At 46.5% G+C, this 25,245-nt stretch overlaps 1 protein-coding gene across 1 annotated transcript in view; it reads right to left on the minus strand.

Annotated features, from left to right (window-relative positions):
* Nucleotides 1–23,577, minus strand: part of BAALC (BAALC binder of MAP3K1 and KLF4) — a 46,591-nt gene extending 23,014 nt beyond the window's left edge. The window contains exon 1 of the mRNA XM_033933913.1: nt 23,162–23,577. Within this exon, the coding sequence (XP_033789804.1) occupies nt 23,162–23,330 (169 nt within the window). The 5' untranslated portion in view covers nt 23,331–23,577. The remainder of the gene's footprint in view (nt 1–23,161) is intronic.
* Nucleotides 23,578–25,245: the final 1,668 nt, after the last annotated feature.

The following is a 25,245-nucleotide window of genomic DNA, read 5'->3' on the forward strand; positions in this document are numbered from 1 at the left end:
CTATGATGGAAAAAACTACAATAAGAGTGTGTGACGCAGTGGTTAAAGCTACAGCCTCAGCACCCTGAGGTTGTGGGTTCAAACCCACACTGCTGCTCCTTGTGACCCTGGGCAAGTCACTTAATCCCCCCATTGCCCAAGGTATGAGGGCGAATCAAAAATTAAAGGCAATTGTTAAATTATGCGATAACCAGAACAGCTATCAAAATGCATCATATGCACTCATACATTGCCTGGATAGTTCGTCCATGCACAGTGCAGCGCTCAGCCTTTAGTCATGCAGCAGCCACGAGGTCAGAAACATGAATGCTCCATTGCAAGATTGCACAATTGAAGAATAACATGCAGTAGTGCGCTTTCTTTGGGCAGAGAGAGTGAAACGTGAAAATTTACCATCGGATATTGACTCTCAATGAAAGGTTTATGAGCGGGTAAAAAGTTTAAAGTGGGAAGAAAAAGTGTAACCAACAGTCATTCTGGTTGCCCATCAACATTGCAATACACAAGAGCACACTGCAGCTCAGATGCTTCGATTAGAGAAGACCGATGGATAATGATGTCTTAATTGGCTGCAAATTCGGATATCAGCTATGAATCTGCATTTGCCATAATGCATGATGATTTGGGATACAGGAAAGTTTGCACACGATGGGTTCCCAGACAGCTTACTGATCTGCACAAGCAACAGTGTGTGGAGGCTGCGACCCAGTTCCTGAGATGGTATGAAGAAGATCTGAGTATTTTGGAGAGAACTATCACCTGTGATAGACATGGATGCATCACTGCGACCCGGAGTGCAAAAGACAAAACATGATGAAGTAAAGGAAGTGGTGCTCACCTGGCTTGGGAGTAGAGAATGACACGGTGGCGGTTTACCCGCGGCTACTGCATTTAGCCGCGGGTAACCCGCCAAAAACGGGGAATGAAAATTAGCAGCCTCTGCGGGGACGGGGACAAGGCTATCACCGCCCCATGGAGTGGTGAATGGTCTTGTCACCGCAGTGAGGCATAAAGGATCGTGCGGTCCCCGCAACCCCCACCCGCCCACCCGCACGCCGGCTCAATCGTTTAACCAGCTTCCTCTCTCCACCTCACCTTAGTTTGCCGGCTTTCTTTTTCGGCGACCGGAACACTTTCAAAAGAGCCGCGCACGCGCAGCTGCTCAGTATTCAATCTTTTGCTCTGACCCAACCGGAAACAGGAAGTTGCAGCAGAGCAGAAGATTGAACTTTGAGCAGCCGCGCGTGCACGGCTCTTTGAAAGCGTGCTGGTCGCCGAAAAAGAAAACCGGCAAACTAAGGAGAGCTGGAGAGCAGTAGCGTACCAAAGGGGGGGGGGCGGGAGGGACGAAAAAGGTAATGGCGCCAGGCCTTGGAGCACCGAGGCAGACCGTTTCTCCCCCATCCCAGCCGAACCCCCGCTGACCCTCCTATCTCTCCCCCCCAAGTGAACCTTTCAGACCCTCCCAGCGAAAGCAGCAAACCTCCCTCCAGTAGCGTCGGCTTTCTCCTCCCTCTGCCGCATCACTGATGACGTCATCAGTGACGCGGCAGAGGGAGGAGAAAGCCGCGAAGTAGGTTTGCTGCTCTCGCTGGGAGGGTCGGAAAGGTTCACGGAGGGGGGGAGATAGGAGAGTCAGCGGGGGTTCGGCTGGGAGGAGGGAAAAGTGGTCTGCCTCGGTGCTCCATTACCTTCTTCGGGCAGCAGCAGCGTTTACAATTCGTTGCTGTTGCCGGCTTCAGGCCTTGTTCTCTGCCGGGTCCTGCCTACTTCCTGTTTTCATGAAGACAGGACCCCACAGAAAGGAAGGCCTGAAGCGGGCAACAGCAGTGAATTGTGAATGCTGCTGCTGCCCGATGAAGTTCAGGACATCAGGACATCGGGGAAAGAGCAGGGAGAAATCGGCTGCTGGCTTGGGGGTGAGGGTAGGGAAAGAATTGTGGAAGTGGAGAAATTGGCACGATGGCTTTGTGGGGGCTAGGGGGAGAGAGAAAGAAAGGAAAAAATAAAGAGGGGGGGCCAGGGGGAGAGAGAAAGAAAGGCAGAAATAAAGAGGGGTCAGGGGGAGAGAGAAAGAAAGGCAGAAAGAAAGAGGGGGACCAAGGGGAGAGAGAAAGAAAGGCAGAAATAAAGAGGGGGTCAAGAGGGAGAGAAAGAAAGGCAGAAAGAAAGAGGAGGGCCAAGGGGAGAGAGAAATAAAGAGGGAGGCCAGGGGAAGAGAGAAAGAAAGGCAGAAATAAAGAGGGGGGCCAGAGGGAGAGAGAAAGAAAGGCAGAAATAAAGAGGGGGTCAAGGGGGAGAGAAAGAAAGGCAGAAAGAAAGAGGAGGGCCAGGGGGAGAGAGAAATAAAGAGGGAGGCCAGGGGGAGAGAGAAAGAAAGGCAGCAATAAAGAGGGGGGCCAGGGGGAGAGAGAAAGAAAGGCAGAAATAAAGAGGGGAGCCAGGGGGAGAGAGAAAGAAAGGGGGGGGCAGGAGAAGAAAGAAGAAGAACCAGAAGAAGGACCAGAGACTCATGAAATCACCAGACAAAAAGGTAGGAAAAATGATTTTATTTTCAACTTAGTGATCAAAATGTGTCCGTTTTGAGAATTTATATCTGTTGTCTATATTTTGCACTATGGCCCCCTTTTACTAAAACGTAATAGCGGTTTTTAGCGCAGGGAGCCTATGAGCATTGAGAGCAGCGTGGGGCATTCAGCGCAGCTCCCTGCGCTAAAAACCGCTATCGCAGTTTAGTAAAAAGGGAGGGGGAATATTTGTCTATTTTTGTATAGTTGTTACTGAGGTGACATTGCATAAAGTCATCTGCCTTGACCTCTTTGAAAACCCGCGGAATAAAAATGATAATTAACATTTTCTCTGCGTACAGCGTGCTTTGTGTTTTTAAAATTTTATTGTTGGTAGATCATTTTGACTTGGCCACGAAGGTAAGGGGGAGGGAGGGAGGGGAGCTGCTGAAAGACATCTAGTAATCCTTGCAGGCTTGACTGTGCAGGGAATTATTTTTGTAAAATCATGTTTGTTATGTGACTGGCATTATCTAGACTTTAATTTCTATGAATGAATAGAATGAAAATGATATAAAATTACTTGCTTGCGGGGACCGCGTGTTCCGGCTCACACAAGGAAGGAGGGGGTGAAAGGGAAAAAGTTTCTCTTCCTTGGAAATAGATTCTGAAGTGACCTCATCAAAGAAGACCAGCACCAAATGTACAAGAAATCCCTTAAACAATGTCAAAAGAGACCAAAATAGAAAACTGCTACTGCCTTGAGACTACATTATTGAAGGAATCAACTTGAAATCACAGAAGAGACAGGAAAAGGTTAAATGCCTCATGGAATCCTCAGGTACAAAACACAAACCAAATTGTGAATGAAATCAGAGCAGACAGTAAGAATTATAAAATTGATGTCATTATCCATCTGGAATAAAAGGCGTACTAGAAATAATGCCTCAGCAATACAATTTTCAGAAGTTCTATTTGCTCATGGTAAGGGAGAAGAGAGACTGCTAATGATGGTGGGGGGACTGATAGAAGATATGAAAGAAGGGTGGTAGAAAGGAACAGATGGTAAAGGAGGGAGGGAAGAGTGGTGGTGGAAAGGAATAGAACAGACATTGAAAGAGGGTAGAGAGGAACAGACCCTGAAAGGAAATGTGGAAGGCAGAGTGGGGAAAAGACGCTGGAAGGGAAGAAGACAGATGCCAGACTATGGGGGAGCGGAGGGAAGGAGATGGGTGCTAGACGGTGATGGGGCGGTGAATGGGATGGCAGTGGCGGTGACGGGGCGGTGAAAGGGATGGCGGTGACGGTGACGGGGCGGTTAAGGGAACGGCGGTGACAGGGCGGTGCAGAGTATGGTAGGCCGGGGACGGTGCAGTGACGGGGACAGATTTTTTCCCCGTGTCATTCTCTACTTGGGAGCAGCCAAAAACTTCTTCTCTGCAGGAATGCAGAAGCTAGTTGAATGATACAACTAATGCGTCATCTTGCATTGGGATTATTTGGAAAGTGGTATATTCAATTACCCTTGTACATTAGATAAATTGTGAGCCTGCCGGGACAGACAGGGAAAAATGCTCGAGTACTTGAATAAATTCATGTAAACCATACTGAGCTCCCCTGGGAGAATGGTATAAAAAATTGAATAAATAAAATAAAAGAAGATATAAATATGAAGAGATTTGGGTGTTGAGTTACTGCTGAAAAATAAACATTTTGCTCCTCAGGAGGAGTTCAAAATGTTTTGCACTCCAAGCAGAGAACTGCAAAATGTTTAGCACTGTTCCTAGGTGTAAAATATTATGCATATCAGAGTGCAATGGAGGAGTAGCTTAGGCCTAGATTCACTAAAGATAGCAACTCAATTGCTGTTGGCCGATTCTCTGGCTGATTTTTAAACAGCGATTGATTCACTATGTAGTTTGCATGAAATGATTTGCAAAGAGGTACAGATCATTAGCATGCAAACTCCCCGATTGAATCGCTCAATAAGTGATTGAGTTGGTGCAGAGCCCTGACAGTAGTACCAGGAAAAGCAGCCTCCTGTCACTGCTGTCAGGGCTTCTGCCAGGTTTTTTTTCCCCCATTATTTTTTAATGGCACAGATATTTTGCGTGTATTACACACGCAAAATATCTGGCCAATAAAAAAAGGCCTCCCCCTCCCCTCGACAAAGCGCTCGCTCCTTCCCCGAACCCAATAAAATGGCAGGAGGGATGCCCACTCCCTCTTGCCACAAGACGCTCCGCCCAATGCTGCCCCTGCGCAAATATGGCAGGAAGGATGCTCACTCACTCCTGCCATCGGCCCCTCCTCCTGCCAAACCACCCCAAACTTAGATATGGCAGGAGGGATACCCACTCCCTCTTGCCGTTGGGACACCCCCCCCCCCGGTACCTTTACGTCGGGAGCAGGGTTCCCCCCTGCTCCTCTGGCCAGCTACTGCGCAATTTCGGCCTTAGGCCCCGCCCCAGTGCATCATTTTGGACGTATTTTTTGAGAATGGACTTTGGACACTGCTGACTTTGGGCAACTAGCGTCCTAGGCCGAAAACAGACTTAGACGTTTGTTTTGATTATGCCTCTCCATATTACTAATTTCCTTTTCAATTTACAGCGCTGAGGGTATCATGTAAAATGAAAATTTTCTATGGTTTACCCTCCCTCCTTTTCCTTCTATTATATTATGTAGTTCCTCCCTGTCCTTCATGTCGTGTCCGTCCGTTATGTTTTAATCATGATTTTATGGGTTGTGTTGTGCAATGGTTAGACCTATAGCCCCAGCACCCTGGGGTTGTGGGTTCAAATCCCACACTGTTCCTTGTGACCCTGAGCAAGTCACTTAATCCCCCAGTGCCCCAGGTGGGAGCCCGCTAGGACAGATAGGGAAAAATGCTTGAGTACCTGAATAATTTGTAATCCGCATAGAATTGTAGGACATGCAGAATATAAATAATTAAATAAAATAATTGTGTCTAATGTATGCACATTAGTGTATTTTAGATTATAAACTGCCCTGATGGTTTTCCCATGGTGCGGGGTACTAAATTTTAATAAACTTGGTAGTGACATTTTAATAAAGTCAGAAACTTGGATAAACCAAAAAATGTTTTTAAAGAGGGAATTTTGCACACATTGAACAAACACTGCAAATTACTCTGTAGAGGCTGAAAGAACCAAATGGTGTAGAAAAGCAAGTGACCAGCCACTCAGAAAAAGGTGTGAAGCTGTGTGTGATAACTGCATACCGTGGGGGATCTGAAATGTACAAGATGCCGTTTCTTGTATCCGACAGGCCTCTCCGTCATAGGCTGCTGCATGCTGAGCAACATCTTTTTGTCATCACAAAAATGATTTTATTTTCACTTTCAATGGAAAAATTAATTGAACTGTACTAAAACTGTGCTGCTAACGTAACTATACTGTTCAAATTCTATTCACCAGTATACAAAGTCACCTATTTGCGCAGCTTCCTGGCGTCTTTCTGCAGCATGGCAGTTTATTCAGCTTTCCCTAATAAAGCAGCAACTGGTTCATAAAAACTTCAGCCCATTTAAAGAAATCGTTGTTTAATAAAGTGCTTTTCTGACCCACAATCTTGTCACTTTAAGGGATGTTTACTCTCTGCATTTAAATCTTTGATTTTTTTTTTTTTTGTTGTTCGTTTGTTTATCTGGGGGATAAAACTGCAAAAAATTGAAGCTATGGACATAAACCCACTACTGCTCTCCGTTGTTATGGAAACCTATCGTGCAGTAACTCTTTCGCACTCTCCTACAGTAAGGGCTAAGAGCAGAGAAAACAAGAGCAAAACACTTTTTAAAACTTTCACATCAAAAAGGTTTCCCCGACTGGAGGAAGAGATTAATGGATAGACCAGCAGGCTGAGAGCCAGAAAGCCAAGTTCGATTCTCACTACTGCTGCTTGTTATCTTGGGCAAGTCACTTTACTTTCTACTGTCTCAAGCACAAAAACTTAGGGGTCCTTTTTCAAGCTGCAGTAAAAATTGGCCTTAGCATGTCCTTACACAATGGAAAGGAAACTCTGGAATGAGGGGGCAAAGGATGAAGATGAAAGGGGATAGATTCAGAAGTTACCTCAGAAAATACTTTTTCACAGAAGGGGTGGTGAATGCTTGGAATGACCTCTCAGTGGAGGTGGTGGAGACAAAAAGTATATCTGAGTTCAAGAAAGCTTGGGACAAGAATGTTAGATCTCTACGGGAGAGAAGGAGATAGTAGATGACATAGTTAACATAGATCCGCTAGTGGAAACGATCAAAAATCCAAATCAACCTAAAGGCAAAAACTAAAGTGGATATGATATCTGTTTTTTTTATTGCTTCTGATATTTATTATATATCACAGCAAAACCGGGAAAAGACATCAAATGCCCAAGTGTTTGAAATGCTCAAAGATAAAAACAGTTTAGAGGGCAAAGAACTTATGTGCACGACAGAAGAGCGGGACTTGGGTGTAATTGTATGTGATGATCTTATGGTAGCCAAACAGATTGAAAAGGTGACGGCGAAAGCTAGAAGGATGCTAGGTTACACAGGGAGAGGTATGGCCAGTAGGAAAAAAGGAGGTATTGATGCCCCAGTATAAGACTTTGGTGAGACCTCATTTAGAATATTGTGTACAATTCTGGAACCGCACTGTCAAAAAGATATAAAAAGGATGGAGTCAGTCCAGAGGAAGGCTACTAAAATGGTGGGATGGGATATAAAACCAAATAAATAAATAAATTGTGCCAAGTGACATGTATAACTTATGGAATGTTAATAGTTACAAGTGTCATTTGGTGCACTGAAATGCAACCATTTACACCTGCCACTGACATGTTTCCTGAATAGGGCAGCACTATAAGGACATTGTCCAGGTGCCAGGTCCAGGTGTGAAACATCTACCGCACCTGACCATAAGACGCACCCTCCTGTAGAGGAGGAAAAACCAAGAAAAAAAAATTCTGAACCAAATGGGGTGCCCTGAACCCTGTCCCCCCTCTGGTGGTCTAGTGGTAGGCCGGAACAGGGCACCAGACAGGGCACCCCGTACCTTTTTTTAATCCCAGCAGACAGGCAGGGCATACCCCCTTACCTTTTTTTAATTAAGGCAGGCAAGGCAGTGCTCCCCCCACCCCTACATACCTTTTTTTTAATCTCGGCAGGCAGGACCTTTTTAAAATTCATTCAGGGGGTAGGGTATTCGCTCTATAAGACGCACCCTTATTTCCACCCACTTTTGTGGGGAAAAAAGTATATCCAATGGAGCAAAACATGCAGTATTTGGAATCAGAGAGAGATGAGGCCTGCCATATGGTGGGTGGGGGGAGCAATGGACATTTCCCAAGTGCATCCAGATGATGACAGACAGTGTCCTACTTCTTATGGTCCAGTGGATAAGATAGAAAGCATTGCTAAGTTCCAAGTGTGAGTTAGAACCTATGGTACTTAGGGCTAGATTCACTAAGCCCACAGATCCGATCTGTGGCCGTGGGGCTGATTCACGAAGCGTCCTCGTGCAAATGGGGGCAATTGGAGTCATGCCCCCAACCGACTGCACGGAAAGCGAGCCTAACACTTGCGCAGACCATGTTCTTTGTCTGTAGATGGTCTGCGAATGCACTTGCTCTCTGTGAATTCTGCGCTGTCTCGGCATCAAAATATATTAGTAAGCCATATTAAGGGAAAATAAGGGGAGCCAAGATAGAGGAGAGAGAAGGAGGCAGTGGTGGCGGCAAAATTAAACAGGCAACCACTGGCTTACTCCTCTGAAAACAAGCAAAATACGACCCTCCCAACCCCAGTGCTGTTTAAAATCCCCGCGGCTTCAGTTCTCCTCGTGCAGTCTCTTCTGCTTCGTGGTAACCCCCGAGGCAGAGCAGTCATGGATTGGGACCGAAAGCGGCACAGATATCCATCCGCCGCCAAATGAACATAAGAACATAAGAAACGCCCTCACCGGATCAGACCGAGGTCCATCTAGTCCGGTGATCCGCACACACGGTGGCCCATTTAGATACTCCTTTTTGGAGACCCGAATTTCCCGTATCCCTCAATATGATTTGCAAGAAGGTATGCATCCAACTTGCGCTTGAAACCCAGAACAGTAGGGGAAAACAAGTCAAAACAAAAACCTGCACTTAAAGAAGTCCGTGCCGCCCCTACTCTCCTGCTCTCTGCCGCCCTTCCCCGCAGTTCAGCCCTGCTTTAAACCCGTGGCGGCCAGCCCAGTCGGTGTGCCTGAAAACGTTTAGTGAATCGCTGCCTTCCTACATTTGCATGACATTTCCCTCATTTGCATGCACAGATCGGATCGAGTGTGGACAGGATCGGCCTGGTTAGTGAATTGGGTCGGGGTCGCAAAGTGGTCAGGACACGATCGGTGTCCTTAGTGAAATTTAGCCCAGGGGTGGGCAACTATGGTCCTCGAGGGCCAGAATCCAGTCGGGATTTCCGGATTTCCCCAATGAATATGCATGAGATCTATTTGCATGCACTGCTTTCAATGCATATTCATTGAGGAAATCCTGAAAATCCGACTGGATTCCGGCCCTCGAGGACCGAAGTTGCCCACCCCTGATCTAGCCCTTAGTTCCTATTAGTTTATCTGTTAGTTCTTTATCAGGAATAAGTATTAGTTGCACTGCTATTGCTACCTCTCCATTCTACCAAGTCCTGATAAGTTTTGCAGCTAAGTTTATAATTGCTTTGCCACAATTATATTGCCAAGAAATTGTAATAAATTTTCAAGGTGTGGCATTCTTCTCTCATATTGGCAGCAAAACTTTTTGTGAGAACTTTTTCTTTATTTTGGGACCACTTTAGGGCAAAATCGTACTCTAAACAGATGAGACAAGTCACAAACTAATAAGCTAATTTGCAAATAATTACTCCATCAGCTAATCAAGTAATTAGCCCTATAGTACCCTTTTATCGAGCCACCAAGTTATAGAATTGCCCCTAAAATGTTTAGGCACAGTGGAATACCTCTTTTATTGGAGGAGCCAGTTAAACCAATCTCTGGCCCTGCTTCTAAATTCCCTACTTATTTATGTTGTACTGGAGAAAATATTGATCAGGTTGTGACCCCAGTGGCCTACCCCATTCTGCTCGTTATGAATCAGCCGCCTCAAAATTGTTCTTACCCAATGCACTGATTTTACGAGGGGCTGCTGAAAAGTTCTCAGCCCAACCAACAAAGTTGGGGCAGTCTCCATCGATGGCTACACATTTAGTCCAATGATTTCCATTTTTTTCATTCTGTCAAAAAAAAAAAAAAAAAAAATCGCTGGACTAAGTGTGTAGCCCTCAACGGAGACTGCCCCAACTTTGCTGGTTGGGCTGAGAACTTTTCATCAGCCCCTCGTATAGTTATATTAAGAGTAAGCACTCCTAGGGCATATTCAGATCGGGGAGGAAATGTGCATGCTTAGATAATATTTTCAAAATTGCTGTGTGCACTTTTCAGGCAAAATTCCACCTACATAAGTACAGGTGTGGTACTCATGGCAATTTTTAAAAGTGCATTTAGGCTTTGCACCCATGTAGGCAGTTTGAAAGCTCCCCCCCCCCCCATCTTCATATAAATCCACTTCAGTTGATTACAGGTGCTTCAGTTATCTAATTTAAAATGTACATTTCACTCATTCACTTGATGGAGTAGATTATGAGCATCATAAAAAATAGAGTAAAACAAATTAAAACATACAAAGTTAAAACAGTACTGATTAATCTGGCACTGAACACGTTTTCAGGGAGAGCATTATAAATGTATATCATATAACAGACAAAAACTTTTTCTCATGCAAACTTTTGAGTCTGAGATAATAGTGAAGCTAAGCTGAGTAATTTGAACAAAAAACAACCTTTCACATACAAATCAGACCTTCCTCTCTCAGAAAAGAAAAGCACTACCGTATTTTCACGTAGATAACGCGCACCCGTGTAAAACGCGCACACGGATATAGCGTGCGGAAAACAAATTTATATACAGAAATTTTTATATACCACGCACACCCGTATACCGCGCATGCTGCCCGCCTCTCCCGTCGCCGCCCGACTCTCCTTTCGCCCGCCCCGACTCTCTTCTGGCCACCCCGACTCTCCTTTCGGCCGCCCCGACTCTCCTCTCCCCCTTGAAGTCCTGTCCCCACCCTGAAAGCCTGATGCCCCCCCCGACGTCCGATTCATCCCCCCTCGCAGGACCGCTCGCACCCCCACCCTGAAGGACCGCTCGCACCCCCACAGCCTCCAGACCCCCCCCATCATGTAGAAGCTCCTACCGGTGTCCTGCTGCTTCCTCTTGGCGGTCCCGCCCTTTCTCTGACGTCAAGCCCTCTTGCCCCGCCGACTCTCCGACTCCCCGACACGATCGGGGCAAGAGGGAGCTCAAGCCCTCTTGCCCCAGCCAACCGCGGCACCCCCGACACGATCGGGGCAAGAGGGAGCTCAAGCCCTCTTGCCCCCCCCGACACCCCGACACGATTGGGGCAAAAGGGAGCACAAGCCCTCTTGCCCCGCCGACTCCCCAACTCCCCGACAATATCGGGCCAGGAGGGAGCCCAAGCCCTCCTGGCTCTGGCGACCCCCCCCCGCTAGTTGTTCGGGCCAGGAGGGAGCTCAAACCCTCCTGGCCACGGCGACCCCCTACCCCCACCCCGCACTACATTACAGGCAGGAGGGATCCCAGGTCCTCCTGCCCTCGATGCAAACCCCCCTCCCCCCAATGACCGCCCCCCAAGAACCTCCGACCGCCCCCACAGCCAACCCGCGACCCCCCTGGCCGACCCCCACCCCCCTTCCCCGTACCTTTGTGTAGTTGGCCGGACAGATGGGAGCCAAACCCGCCTGTCCGGCAGGCAGCCAACGACGGAATGAGGCCAGATTGGCCCATCCGTCCCAAAGCTCCGCCTACTGGTGGGGCCTAAGGCGCCTGGGCCAATCAGAATAGGCCCGGGAGCCTTAGGTCCCTCCTGGGGGCGGGGCCTGAGGCACATGGGCCCAACCCGACCATGTGTCCAAGACCCCGCCCCCAGGAGGGACCTAAGGCTCCCGGGCCTATTCTGATTGGCCCAGGCGCCTTAGGCCCCACCAGTAGGCGAAGCTTTGGGGCGGATGGGCCAATCCGGCCTCATTCCGTTGTTGGCTGCCTGCCGGACAGGCAGGTTTGGCTCCCATCTGTCCGGCCAACTACACAAAGGTACGGGGAAGGGGGGTGGGGGGGTTAGCCAGGGGGGTCGCGGGTCGGCTGGGGGGGCGGTCGGAGGTTCTTGGGGGGGCGGCCGTTGGGGGGAGGGGGGTTTGCGTCGAGGGCAGGAGGGCCTGGGATCCCTGCTGCCCGTAATGTAGTGTGGGGTGGGGGTAGGGGGTCGCCGTGGCTAGGAGGGTTTGGGCTCCCTCCTGGCCCAAACAACTAGCGGGGGGGGATTCGCCAGAGCCAGGAGGGCTTGGGCTCCCTCCTGGCCCGATATTGTCGGGGAGTTGGGGAGTCGGCGGGGCAAGAGGGCTTGGGCTCCCTTTTGCCCCGATTGTGTCGGGGAGTCGGGGGGGCAACAGGGCTTGAGCTCCCTCTTGCCCCCAATCGTGTCGGGGGTGCCGCGGTTGGCTGGGGCAAGAGGGCTTGGGCTCCCTTTTGCCCCGATCATGTCGGGGAGTCGGGGGGGCAACAGGGCTTGAGCTCCCTCTTGCCCCGATCGTGTCGGGGAGTCGGCGGGGCAAGAGGGCTTGACGTCAGAGAAAGGGCTGGACCGCCGGAAGAAGCAGCGCAGGCGCAGGACTCACAGAAGGGCCGGGACCGCCAAGAGGAAGCAGCAGGACACTGGTAGGAGCTTCTACATGATGGGGGGGGATCCGGAGGCTGTGGGGGTGTGAGCGGTCCTTCAAGCTGGGGGTGCAGGTGGGAGTGCGTGCGAGCGGTCCTTCAGGGTGTGGGGTGCGTGCGAGTGGTCCTTCGGGGTGGGAGTGCGAGCGGTCCTGCGGGGGGGGGGGGGTGAATCGGACGTCAGGGGGGAACTATGTAAAAAAAAATTTGTACAACGCGCTCACGCGTATAACACGCAAGGGTATGCGCGGTTTGTAAAAACCACGTATAACGCGCGCGTTATATGCAAGAAAATATGGTAATTCTATTTGAAAAAAATCTGAAATGCTTCTGAGGTGCTGTCCTCTCAGTTGGTTACCATAGATATTTTTTTTTTTGGGGGGGGACCCATGTTCTTGATTCATGGATGTAAAGAAACAGAAGGTTTACAAATATTGATACTCCATCCATACGAGGGACTGCTGAAAGGTTCTCAGCCCAACCAACAAAGTTGGGGCAGTCTCCTTCGAGGGCTATAACTTAATCCAGTGATTTTCCACTTTTTTCATTCTGCATTATTCCAATGGGAACAAAAATATGGAAAATAACTGGACTAAGGCCCGAATCTGTAAAGTGCGCCTAACTTTAGGCATGCTTTAGACGTCCGATTTAAGTGGTTAATGAGCAATTTAAGGGTCTTAACAACCGTTAAGGGGGACTTAGACAGAGTTAGGCGTTCTCAGAATAAAGATACGAGATAGACGCGACTTTTGGGAAAAGTCGCATCCAACTTTGTAGACGTGGGAGTAACGGGGGCATGGTTAGGGTTAGTACCACATAGACGCTAGTTGGGCAGCAGACCGCGAATAAATATCGTGGAAAATATAGACGAAGGAAAAGCTGGTCTAAGTGTAGTTTTTGCTTCATTTCAATGGAGTTTCATCTTTCGTAGCTGGTGACTTCCTATAGACGCAAGTTAGGCGTGCTTTCCACTTCTGCAATAATATTTCCTATAGTGAGTTTGAATATAGGTTTTTTTTCCTTCTTTCTCCCTCCTAATAGATTTAATAAGCCACCATATCAATAGGGCACATCAATATAAACATATTGCAAGGAAAACATAGAACTTTTCCTGCTTAAAAAAGAACCCCCTTTTTTCTCAACAAACTGCTGCAATCAGCTTTCTTGAGAGCAAAGAAAGAACATGAAAAAGATATCATTATTGCACACATTACAGGTACTTCATTTCTCAGCGCTTAAAAAGAGAAAAACCAGATACAGACCTTAACATGCATTTTCCCTCATTGCAAATTGGAGCTGTGCTGCTTCAGAAAGCTGACCTCATTGTGAGATCATCAAGGTGCACCTTCAAGATAGTATGCCACAATTAAAAGATGTGCTGGGTGTTGAACTCACAACCTCTGTATGATCAGCACAGGATTTTAACACATTGAGCTACAAGAGCTTCTATTCAGGTGGAGCTCACTGCCCTGTCATATCATAGTTGACTGACCTGTCTATGTATCATCTGATTAGCTATCATATCACAATCACCACAAAGAAAGCATTTGTGGCTCACTTGTTGCACCTTGTCCATCTTCTCAAGCTCACTGGTTCAAATCCCACCTTCTCTAATTTTAACAACTTCCTAACCGCTTCCTATTAGCTATCATAAGAGGGTCTAGATCAGGGGTGCCCAATGCGTCGATCGCGATCGACCAGTAGCTAAGGAAGGCAACTCGAGTCGATCGCACTCGTGTTGCCGTCCTGATCTACGGGCCGATCAGCCTTCCTCTCCAGTGTTCTCCCTAGGGCCTTTTAGCTGGGCGGTCCGCCCAGCTGTCATCTGCCGCTGCTGAACATTAAAAAAAAAAACCAAAAAACCGGCTTGGAGATTTCAGCCCCTAGCGAACTTATGCTCCGGGCTCTAACGTGTGTGTGCAGGCTTCTCTTCTCTTCCCTCCGAAACCGGAAGTTATGTCCGGGGAGGGGGGGGGGGGAGAAGGGAAGCCTGCACGCACATGTTGAGAGCCCTGAAGCAAGCGTTCGCTACGGGCTAATGCGGGAGACAGGTTAGTGAAGCATTTGTTCTTGTTCCTGCCGGGTCCTGCCTACTTTCTGTTTCCGCGAAGGCAGGACCCGGCAGCATTTCCCCCAATAGGTTGATCACGATCTTGGGCAGAATTGACGTCGGGGAGAGGAATGCTGGTTGGCCGAAGCAGGGAGAGCTTGGGGCCTGTTATTGGTGGCGTTTGGGTCCTGGTCCCCGATGGTAATGGCAGTGGCAGTGGCTTGGGGGAGGGTAGGGAGAAAGAAAGAAAAAGGGCAGGCAGGGAGACAGAAGGAAAGAAGAGAAACAGAAAAAAATGAAAGGGCGGCAGAGAGAAAGAAAGGGCAGGGAAGAGGAAGGAAAAGTTGGGGGGAAGGAATGAGGTCTGGAGGAGAAGCATACAGGCTAAAAGAAGGGAAGAAAGATTGTATGCACAGTCAGAAGAAGAAAGTGCAACCAGAGACTCATGAAATCACCAGACAAGGTAGGGAAAATGATTTTATTTTAAATTTAGTGATCAAAATGTGTCTGAATTTATATCTGCTGTCTATATTTTACACTAAGGTCCCCTTTTACTAAACCGCAATAGAGGTTTTTAGCGCAGGGAGCCTATGAGTGTCGAGAGCAGCGCTGGGCATTCAGCGCAGTTCCCTGCGCTAAAAACTGCTATCGTGGTTTAGTAAAAAGGGAGGGGGTATATTTGTCTATTTTTGTATGGTTGTTACTGAGGTGATAGTGCTTAGAGTCATCTGCTTTGACCTCTTTGAAAAACCCTGGAATAGGAATGATGATTTACATTTTCTATGCATACAGTGTGCTTTGTGTTTTTTTTAAATTTTATTGTTGGTAGATCATTTTGACTTGGTCATTTAAAAAGTAGCTTGCAAGCCCAAAAAATGTGGGCACCCCTGGTCTAGATGGTGGACTTTGCCGTTTTTATCAGCACATTTCCCTTTCAAGGCAAACTTATTTTCTCCTTCCCATGGCTAGGACATCCTAAGCTCTCATGGGAGGAAACTTCTCCTCTGACAGAAATATGCCATTTGTGGCTCACCAGGTTAATGCGCCTTGTCGCACCTCATCCATCTTCGGAAGCTCCCCGGTTCAAATCCCACCTTCATTCATTTTAACAGCATCCTAACAGCTCTCATAAGTGGTGGACTTTGCTGTTTTTCATCAGCATTCTGCAGTTTGCAGGCACAGGTGCATCAGATACATTCATCTTCTCTCTGCTACAAGCCATTGTGGTAGGAATGGATTTCCTTCTATGCAATATCCGCACAGAGCAACACCTTAAAACTTCAGAGGGCTTGGACAGGTATTGAACGAAGGTACATGTTTTTGAGATGTATCCTAGAGACATTCCTGTTGGTATATTCAGCTTGGCTGGTTGTGGTTTCATGCTTAAGGAGTGTGTGTTGGGGTGGGGGAGGGGGTTTAGGATGAGAGAGAACAGGCTGCTTTAGACATCTGAGAATTGCTGCAGATCATTTTAAAGATCAATTTAAATATGTTTAAGCAAAGGAATGGCCAAAGAGTTTGAAGGTTTTCTGGTAGAAAAATGAATATCAAATATTTGCTAACCGCACTCAAGACTTGAACCCCTGACGTATGGAAGATAAAAGCAGTGCCTTAAGGCATATAGCTATAGAGGGAATTTCGTTTAGAATTTGGTAACAGAGCCTTTACAGACTTAGCAGATGACAAATGGCTTCTAGTAAAAGCTTTGAGAAGTGAAGGAATTGATTAAAAGTCAGTACAGGTGTGTTTGCCCAAACCACACCTAAAGCACGCCCAATCAGATTTGAAAGTTTTCTGGCGGGAAGTCCTAATGGTGTCTATGACATCAGACGCTACTTAGGCGTGTTTAGTATAAGAAGGTCCATCAGAGCAGTGTTTTCTCTTTTAGGACTCCTATTCTGTGTTATTGCTTATGCTGATTTCTGAGACTTTACTTTTCTTGATTACCTTTTAACCTTTTCATTCCTATGTCTGCCACAACTCTCTCCATTTCACAGGACCATTAGCAGCTATAGTAATTTGCAATTTTGATGTCTTTCTAACCTTTTTAATCTTTCCAAGAACTCCTTGCTAGCAGCTTAGATAACAAATCTAGGTGAGAATGATATATTGCTAGCTACTTAGGTGTCTTTATTAGATAAAAGCTGATTTCTTCTTTGGGACTCCCATTCTGTGTAATTGCTTATGGTGATTCTCCATTAACTTTTTCTCCCCTAATATCTGCCACAACTCTCTCCATTCCACAGGGTCATTAGCAGGTCTGAGAATGAGTGATGATAAAAATGGGTTCCAGGAGTGTTGGCTGAAAAAAACTCCATGCTGTTTGAAACTTTGATGCCAGCAAAATAGAACCAATGATATTAGGAAGATGGAAGCAGTGCTTTTCCTCATAGAGCTAAAGGTAAATCTTTTTAGAGTCCTTATTATAAAAAAGGAACAGTGTTGTTGTTTTTTTTTTTGGGGGGGGTTGTTTTTTGTTTCTGTTCATTTTAGCTGTTATTCTGAGACTGTGGTATGACATATTCTCCCAAGACTTGTTTGTTATTTTTGCCACAGATCATCATTTTCCCTCTTTTCTCTTAATTTAAGGTTCATTTTCCGCCTTTGCTCTTGATTTCAGGTTCCCAGAGTGGCTAATGACTCCCTTTTTGTTTCCCAGAGGCCAGAGCAGGTCTGTTCAAACTGGGTTCAGCACACCAGCTTGCACCTGGCCAAAGCTCAAATACCAAAAGAGAAAAAATAGGTGAGAATGATGTACTGCAACCTTTCTTTGCCCTTGTGATGAATTATCTACATTTTCACAATACTAACATGTTTCACACTTTTTTCGTTCAGAAGGCTGTTTTTTACAAAGGTGCGCTAAATCCACGCATGCGCTAACTACTAATGCATGCATAGGTTAATATGCGTTAACATTTATCATGCGCTTAAGTGGCACCGTTTAGGCGCTGTTAGCATGTGCTAAAGGTTAACGCAAGCATTTTATCCTATGGACGCGTTAACAGTTAGCACATGCATGGATTTAGTGCACCTTTATAAAAGAAAGCCTAAAACTCACCACTCAACTGCTAATTTGTCTCAATCCATCTTCCTTTTTCTTCAGCCTGCCTTATCCTACCAGGAGAAGATTATGGGACCTTACAAATCTACCACAATAACAACTTGAACCTAGGAGTGGCTTACTCTGCAAACCTATCATCCATCTCATCGAACTGCAGTTGCCTGATATTACACTTGCATGCTGCTTTCCTGGACTGTGCAATAAAAATCTTATACTATTTTTCACCTTGTGCTTATTTATATTGAGTAGCAGCCGGGCAGTAGTTTTCCTTAATAAGCACCACCTCAGCTACTTCATCACAATGACCTTTGTCTTATCTAGTGTTCCATGAGGCCCAGGCTGCAAAAGAGAGAAGTTGGGAGGCCCTTAGGGGATGGCAAACAGGGTAGCTGGCATGTTGCCTGCCTCACAGCCTGCAACCAGTATAATATTTGAGAAAATGAGATTAGATGAGAGCTGGACAGGATGAACCAGGTGCAACGAGGTGCCTTAACTTGGCTTCTTTCAGTCAGGGGATAGATTTCCTACCCTGAGAGTTTGAGATATTCTGAACTGCAGCCGTTTCGGCATGCTTCGGGCGCTCCGTTGCGGAGCCGAAAGCATGCTGAAGCTACTGCCCAAACGATGCCTAAACGGAACAGTATAATCCAACCAGAATTGCTATGATTTTATGGCTTATTGTGTAGCACAGCGGTTAGAATGAAGGTTGGGGTGCGAGCCTGGTCTGGGTTTGACTCTCTCATGTCCCTCAGCTGACACAATACTCATTTTAATAAAAATTACAAGCTACAGACCAATTATATCTAATTTTCATCTCAAACAGCACAACATTAGCAATACTAAAAACAATCTATTCCAAAAGTTGAGTTTGCATTTGATAAAAACAGCATTATTTGACTCCATGTCACATTTATTGAACCCTACTTGAGATTCTGGCTTTTGGGACAATGAAAGCAGTGCTTTAAGCCATTGAGCTACCAGTCTTTTGTCGCAGCTGACTATGATATGATAGCTAAGCAGATTTTACCTTAGCAGATCACTAAGCTACGATATGACAGGGGAGTCAGAGAAACTGGAGTGGAAGGTGGTGTAGCTAAGTGAGTAAAAGCGCTGTGCTAATCTTCCAGAGGTTGTGAGTTCAACTCCCGGCCCATCTTTTACTTGTGGCATTCTACCTTGCAGGTGCACTTTGATAATGTCTCATTGAGGTCAGCATTGTGCAGTTGCATACCTCCATTTGCAATGAACTAGAAGCCACATTCAGGTCTATTCTGTGTTTTATTCTGTTTTTAAGCTTGGCCAATTGAAGTTTTGGGCTTTCTCTTTGCTTTGAAGAATGAGCTAATTGTAGCAATGTTTAATGAGAAAGAGAGTGTTATTTAGAGCAAGGAATCGCTTCTAAAAACATCTCTCAAATAACGTCTGTGGGATGCCCAGAGAAAGCTGATTGGATGACCTAGGCTGCCTAAATAGCATGTATGTTGCTAAAGCCTTTCTGGAGCTTAAACCACATCTATCTAAAGCCTATACAATGCTCAAAGTCCTATGCTTTCTACTTCTTATAGGAGCTAATTATACCATTACTATACAAGTTTCTGTGTAGCACAGGAGTGAAGCTTCCACCCTTCTACGCTGATGTTTCCAGCTCAACTCCCAATCAGTACCACTCAGTTAAAAAGTAATCTTATACTTATCCTTTTTAAACATGGTATATTTGGTACTTTTTTGTTTTTATACTGTTGAAGTATGCAATTCTGAACTAATGAAGAAAAAGGATATAACAGGGCAGTGAGATCTACCTTGTTCTGTCTTCTAGCAGAATTAACTGCCATTCACTACCTATAAGGAGTAGTAAAATCAAATCAGAATTGCTATTATTGTATGGCTCATTGTCTAGCACAGCAGATTAGAGTGAAGGTTAGCGTGTAAGCATGTCACATTATTTCAATATGCACACTGATGTTCCCAGATCAACTCTCACTGAAACTAATAAATTATAAATATCCTTTTAAACATGGTATACTGTGTTTTTATTATCTTTTTAATGATGGTATACTTTGGTTTTATTATGTTAAAGCTTATAGTCCTGAAATAATGATAACAAATCAGTAAACAACACATTTTTATATATAACATCATAGGGACGTCTATCTGACATCTATATTAGGAAAAAGTGGATTTTTTAAAAACGAATATCAGACGTCTACCCGATGCCTAAGTAACGTCGATTGGCACTGTGCTGTGAGAACGTCTAAAGCATGCCTAAAACTAGACGTAGTTTATAGAATCGGGGCCTAAATGTATAGCCCTCGATAGAGACTGCCTCAACTTTGTTGGTTAGGCTGAGAACTTTTCAGCGCCCCATTAAATATATACATATGCACACACACAAGGGGGTACTGAAAAGTTCTCAGATCAACAACTTCCTAAATTCTGAGCATTATTTTGCTGAAAAAAGTGTTATTTCATTAAGTGCCAATTTGCAGAAACAAATTTCTATTTTTTTGTCTTAGTTTATTTATTAAAGTTTTGCAATCATACAAAAAAATATGAAGAACCAAGAACATAACCATGGATATACATGTTACATAAACCAATACCAGTGAATCATCATGTCGTGGAAGTGGGACAATCTAAGGAAGAAATGAGTTTCAACGTCAAATATTTTTTGAGAGTGGACCATTTTTGCGTGAAAGACAGTGGAGTACCAGTTAAACAGCTTCTCTTAACAGAGCAACATTCGTATCTATAAGTGAGGCTTAATAAGTTCCACCAATGAGTACATAAACTATTTTGACATTGTTTCAGATCATTGATTGACATATCTATGTCATTCTTTTCTTGGTTGGGCTGAGAACTTTTCAGCACCCTCTGGTATATATTGTAGTTTACAAGTTGTAAATGCATGACTTTCACAAAAAACATTTCTCCAAAAGTATTGGATGAGCTTTAATGCAAAATGCTAAGATTGTTATGGATATTTATTTTGGCTTTTTTTTTTTGATAGCTTCTCCCGTGTTTTAATTTTTTTATATCCAACTGAACAGAGGCAGTACTCACACCCATGAGACCCCCTGCATTACTCTCACCAACCCCCCCCCCCCCCTCTCCTTTAATAAAATCATAGCATGGTTTTTAGTGCCGGCCATGGCAGTAACAGCTCTAATGCTCAAAGGAATTCTATGCGCATCGGAGCTGTTACCGCCATGGCTGGCGCTAAAAACCACGCTATGGCTTTGTAAAAAAAAAAAAAAAAGGGGGGGGGGGGCAAATTATTATTAGAGGTTAATTTCCACAAATAAAAATTGTGCAAAATTAAAATGTCACATTTTCAAACTTTTTTTTAAAAATCACTTCCTAGTCTTAACACTACAACTGATATAGGCAGATCTGATCTCTAATTCCATTCTAGGCAAGGATATCACTTTAAAATAGAAAGGTTGCAGGTGGGTCTGGCATTTCCAATTTCCTCCTTATTCAGAAAGGACAGGTATCTGCCACTATTAATTTAAAAAGTCATTCCATTTTGATGACTATATATCCTCTCCATACAACCCATAATTCAATAAACAAAATGTAACAAGTGAGGGAGGTATGGCAGTATGGCAAGAGCTTAGAAGATGGCCCCTCGCTCGGCTCATCTCCTCCTTCATGATAGCTTCTATCTTCCCTTTTTTCTACCCTCTTCCTTCTTCATCTGCCAAGTTCGGCTAAATTTGTTGTAAATCTGATAAATTGTTGTAAATCTGCATGTCAATGCGGATCCTAATCTAATTGATGTGAACCGCCTAGAACTCGCTGGGTATGGCGGTATATAAGAATAAAATTATTATTATTAGCTTTTCAAGTTAACCAGAACTGAACTATACAGAGGCTCCACCGATCTCCAGATAAGTGGACCAAGGGTTCTTTCACAACAGCACTGATGCTTAATGGGAAAATTGAAATTGTACTCAGCATCCGTTGACTGAAAGTGGAGGTTCACCTGTGTCATGGTATTTCCAAAATCGACCTATCTGGGAGGGGAAGGGGTACAACGCGGACCTGGCGGACCTCGCGGATCTAAAACCGCACATCCTTAAAAATCTGAGGTCCGTGCCACTTGGTTGTGACTGACCTCTATGACATTTTAGCGCTGACGGATCCTAATACTTTTCCCTCCCTTTGCTGAGACGGATCTGTCAGCGCTAAATTGTCATCAAGGTCTGTCAGAGCCAGAAACTACAAGTGGTACAGGACCTCAGATTTTTAAGGACCTGCGGTTTTAGATCAGCGAGGTCCTTCAGGTCCGTGTTTTACCCCTTCCCCTATTTGGGATACTATCCCTGAAAGTCTCAGAAGACCAGCATATCATTTGCACATTGTGCTTGGTCTAGTGGGTCTGGCCATTAATATTTGAAAACGAAGCAGAAACAGACGGAACATAAATAAATCAAAGAAATTTCCTTTTTATACCATAGGATTTGTTCTTTCTGTGTGTGGCACTAGAGGAAGTGCTAATGCCCTTACTCGGGACAGAGCAACCCCCGACATCCGTTAGGAGCTGCTGTCCTGAAAGCAGAGCCCCCAAACAACACAAGAGCATCCCCAATATCCATCACCCTTCGTGCAACTGCTGGTAAACGTGCTACTCCTTCCCCGAAACTCTAAAGCAATGTTTTTCAACCTTTTTACACCTATGGACCGGCAGAAATAAAAGAATTATTCTGTGGACCGGCATCGGTCCGTGGACCAGCGGTTGAAGAACACTGGGCTAAGTTGTGGGCCAGACCCTGCCCATCTCTACCCAATCTCCACCCCAGACACTGGCCCCATAATAGTACTAATTGCACCTTGCACGTCCCGGGAGTGCCTCATCTGGAAGCCTTCCCTCTGATGTTGCAGTCAGAGAGAAGGCTTCAGGTTCAGGCACAAGATGCCCGTAGGAGCCTCTGCCCGTGGCTTTGTGCACTGAATCCGTTAGGAAGAGGGAGCTGGATCGAAGATAATGCCGCATTGATCGCACCGTGGACCGGCGGTTGAAGAACACTGTTTTGGGTCTGATGCACGTGCTGGCCCTGTGGACCGGCAGGAAATTTCTGTGGACCGGCACCGGTCCATGGACCGGTGGTTGAAGAACACTGTTTTGGGTCTGATGCACGTGCTGGCCCTGTGGACCGGCAGGAAATTTCTGTGGACCGGCACTGGTCCATGGACCGGTGGTTGAAGAACACTACTCTAAAGGACCAATCCTACGGTATAAAAAGGAAAATTTCTCCCGGGGCAGCATCTAACCCGAAAGCCAAACGGGATTCCTTTGCAGAGCTTCTGTAGGGTCCGGGCAAACTGGGGGCCATGGGAGTGGGGGGGGGACGGGGACGGGTTTCGCCACTCTTCCCAGCGCCAGGGATATACATAGGATACAAGATCAATCTCCAAGCAGCAGTAGGGGAGCAACCCCCCCCCCAAAAAAAAAAAAAAAAAAACAACAACACCCCAAAACAACCCAGCCACTCCACCCGCTGTTTGTCAAAAGACATCAACACCTTATAGGAAGTAAAACGGCTGCACCGTCCAGGGCTCTGGCATTAAGTGCAAGGAATAGCAGAGAGCGAGGGAACATGGTAAAAGCAGGATTCTCAGGATCCCCAGGACGAGGACGAGGACGAGCGCGAGCGAATTGCCCCCCCCCCCCCCCCAGCCGCTGCTCTTCTGGAGCGAGCGAGGTGTCCTCGTGACTCACCGGGACGGTGGGGGCCCTTTTTCTCGCGGGGGTTGACCTCCTCCTGGCCCAGCCCCGGCAGCTGGGTCTCGGTGTCCGTGCTGGTCAGCCAGGTGGATTCCGTCTCGCGGGTCCAACTCTCGTAATAGCGCGGCTCGATGGCATCGGCCCGGCTCCCTCCGCAGCCCATCCTCTCGCGCGCACAGAGCCACCGACGACGGCAGACGGAGGCGAGACTCCCGAACTGCAGCGCGTCCCCTCCGTGCCAGAGGCGAGGGGGGGGGAGGCTCCAGCCTCTTACTGCGCTTCTGCGGATCCTAGGACGAGCAGAGAGAGAAAAAAAGGAGGGCTTCTCTCCTCCCTTTAGCGCCCTGGCCGTCCCTCTTCGCCCCACCTCCTACCTGAACCCCTACCGACTCGGGAGTTCCAGCCCCAGCTCTGGCTGCTGATCAACAATCAGAGTGGGACTATAGGGAGGATTACCATATGGCTCCAGAAAAGGGAGGACGGATTGGGACATCCGGATTTTACTTCTGCTGAAAGCAATGGATATAAGGAGGACAGACAGAGACATCTGGAAGTAAAACCCGGATGTCTCAATCCGCCCTCCTTTTTCTGGAGCCGTATGGTAACCCTAAGAAACCTGTCCCTCCCTCCCTCCCCCCATCATTCCATTCGATCCTTTTTTTTCCTGGAGTTGCATGGCAGGGTGCAGGGAGATCTAAAGCTGCAAAGTGATCAGAATTAATTTTCATTGCAATTAAAGAGGGGGACAGGAGGGGTACATGGGGCAATTCACTTAGGCCTTGAACCTTCCTAACTGCTATGCCCCTGGGAAGGAGACAGGAGCCGATTTAGATGTTAAGAATCAAAATACTACGGACATATAATTGGGACAGAGCTCCATACCCAGTAAAAAACCCTCTGCCCATATACAAAGCTATTTAAGCAGGCAGGAGAGGCTAACAGCTGATATTCAGCAACATTTAACCAGCTAGTGTTGCTGATAGCCATGAGTAAAGTGGGCAGGTTAGGGGCAGTACAGGAGGTGGAGTTGAGGAGGAGCTGGCAGTTGTGCAGGTGCCAGTAATACTCAGTGCCAGCAACCACATTGCTTACCAGGTGAATTTAGGACAGATTTGAAGCTGGCCTAAATTTGGCTGGTTAATTAGGAAGGTGCCAGCACTGACTATTGTATGGGACCTGCATAAATGAAGAAAAGAACCCCGTGTTCATCTAGATCCTCCCCCTGCAAGTGTAAACCCCATTCTCCACTACAAGGCTAAACTCCCCACCCCCACCCCTCGCAATCCCCATTGCAGTCAGGATAGGCATTCCATCCCCATGGGCCTACCTGAAGTCCATGGTAGTCCAATGGAGCAATGGAGAACATAAGAATTGTCGCTGCTGGGTCAGACCAGTGGTCCATCGTGCCCAGCAGTCCGTTCACGCGGCGGCCCTTGGTCAAAGACCAGCACCCTAACTGAGACTAGCCCTACCTGCGTACGTTCTGGTTCAGCAGGAACTTGTCTAACTTTGTCTTGAAACCCTGGAGGGTGTTTTCCCCTACGACAGACTCCGGAAGAGCCTTCCAGTTTTCTACCACTCTCTGAGTGAAGAAGAACTTCCTTACATTCGTACGGAATCTATCTCCTTTCAATTTTAGAGTGTGCCCTCTCGTTCTCCCTACCTTGGAAAGGGTGAACAACCTGTCCTTATCTACTAAGTCTATTTCCTTCAGTACCTTGAATGTTTCAATCATGTCCCCTCTCAATCTCCTCGGCTCGAGGGAGAACAGGCCCATTTTCTCTAATCTTTCGCTGTACAACAAGTCCTCCAGCCCCTTAACCATCTTAGTCGCTCTTCTCTGGACCCTTTCGAGTAGTATCGTGTCCTTCTTCATGTACGGCGACCAGTGCTGGACCAGTGCTGGACGCAGGACTCCAGGTGAGGGTGCACCATGGTCCGATACAGCGGCATGATAACCTTCTCCAGTCTGTGATCCCCTACTTTATCATTCCTAGCATTCTGTTCGCCCTTTTTGCCGCCACCGGCTTCATCGACTTGTCGATCAGAACTCCCAAGTCTCTTTCCTGGGAGGTCTC

The sequence above is a fragment of the Geotrypetes seraphini genome, chromosome 2 (genome assembly GCF_902459505.1).
Source record: "Geotrypetes seraphini chromosome 2, aGeoSer1.1, whole genome shotgun sequence".
Taxonomy (NCBI): domain Eukaryota; kingdom Metazoa; phylum Chordata; class Amphibia; order Gymnophiona; family Dermophiidae; genus Geotrypetes; species Geotrypetes seraphini.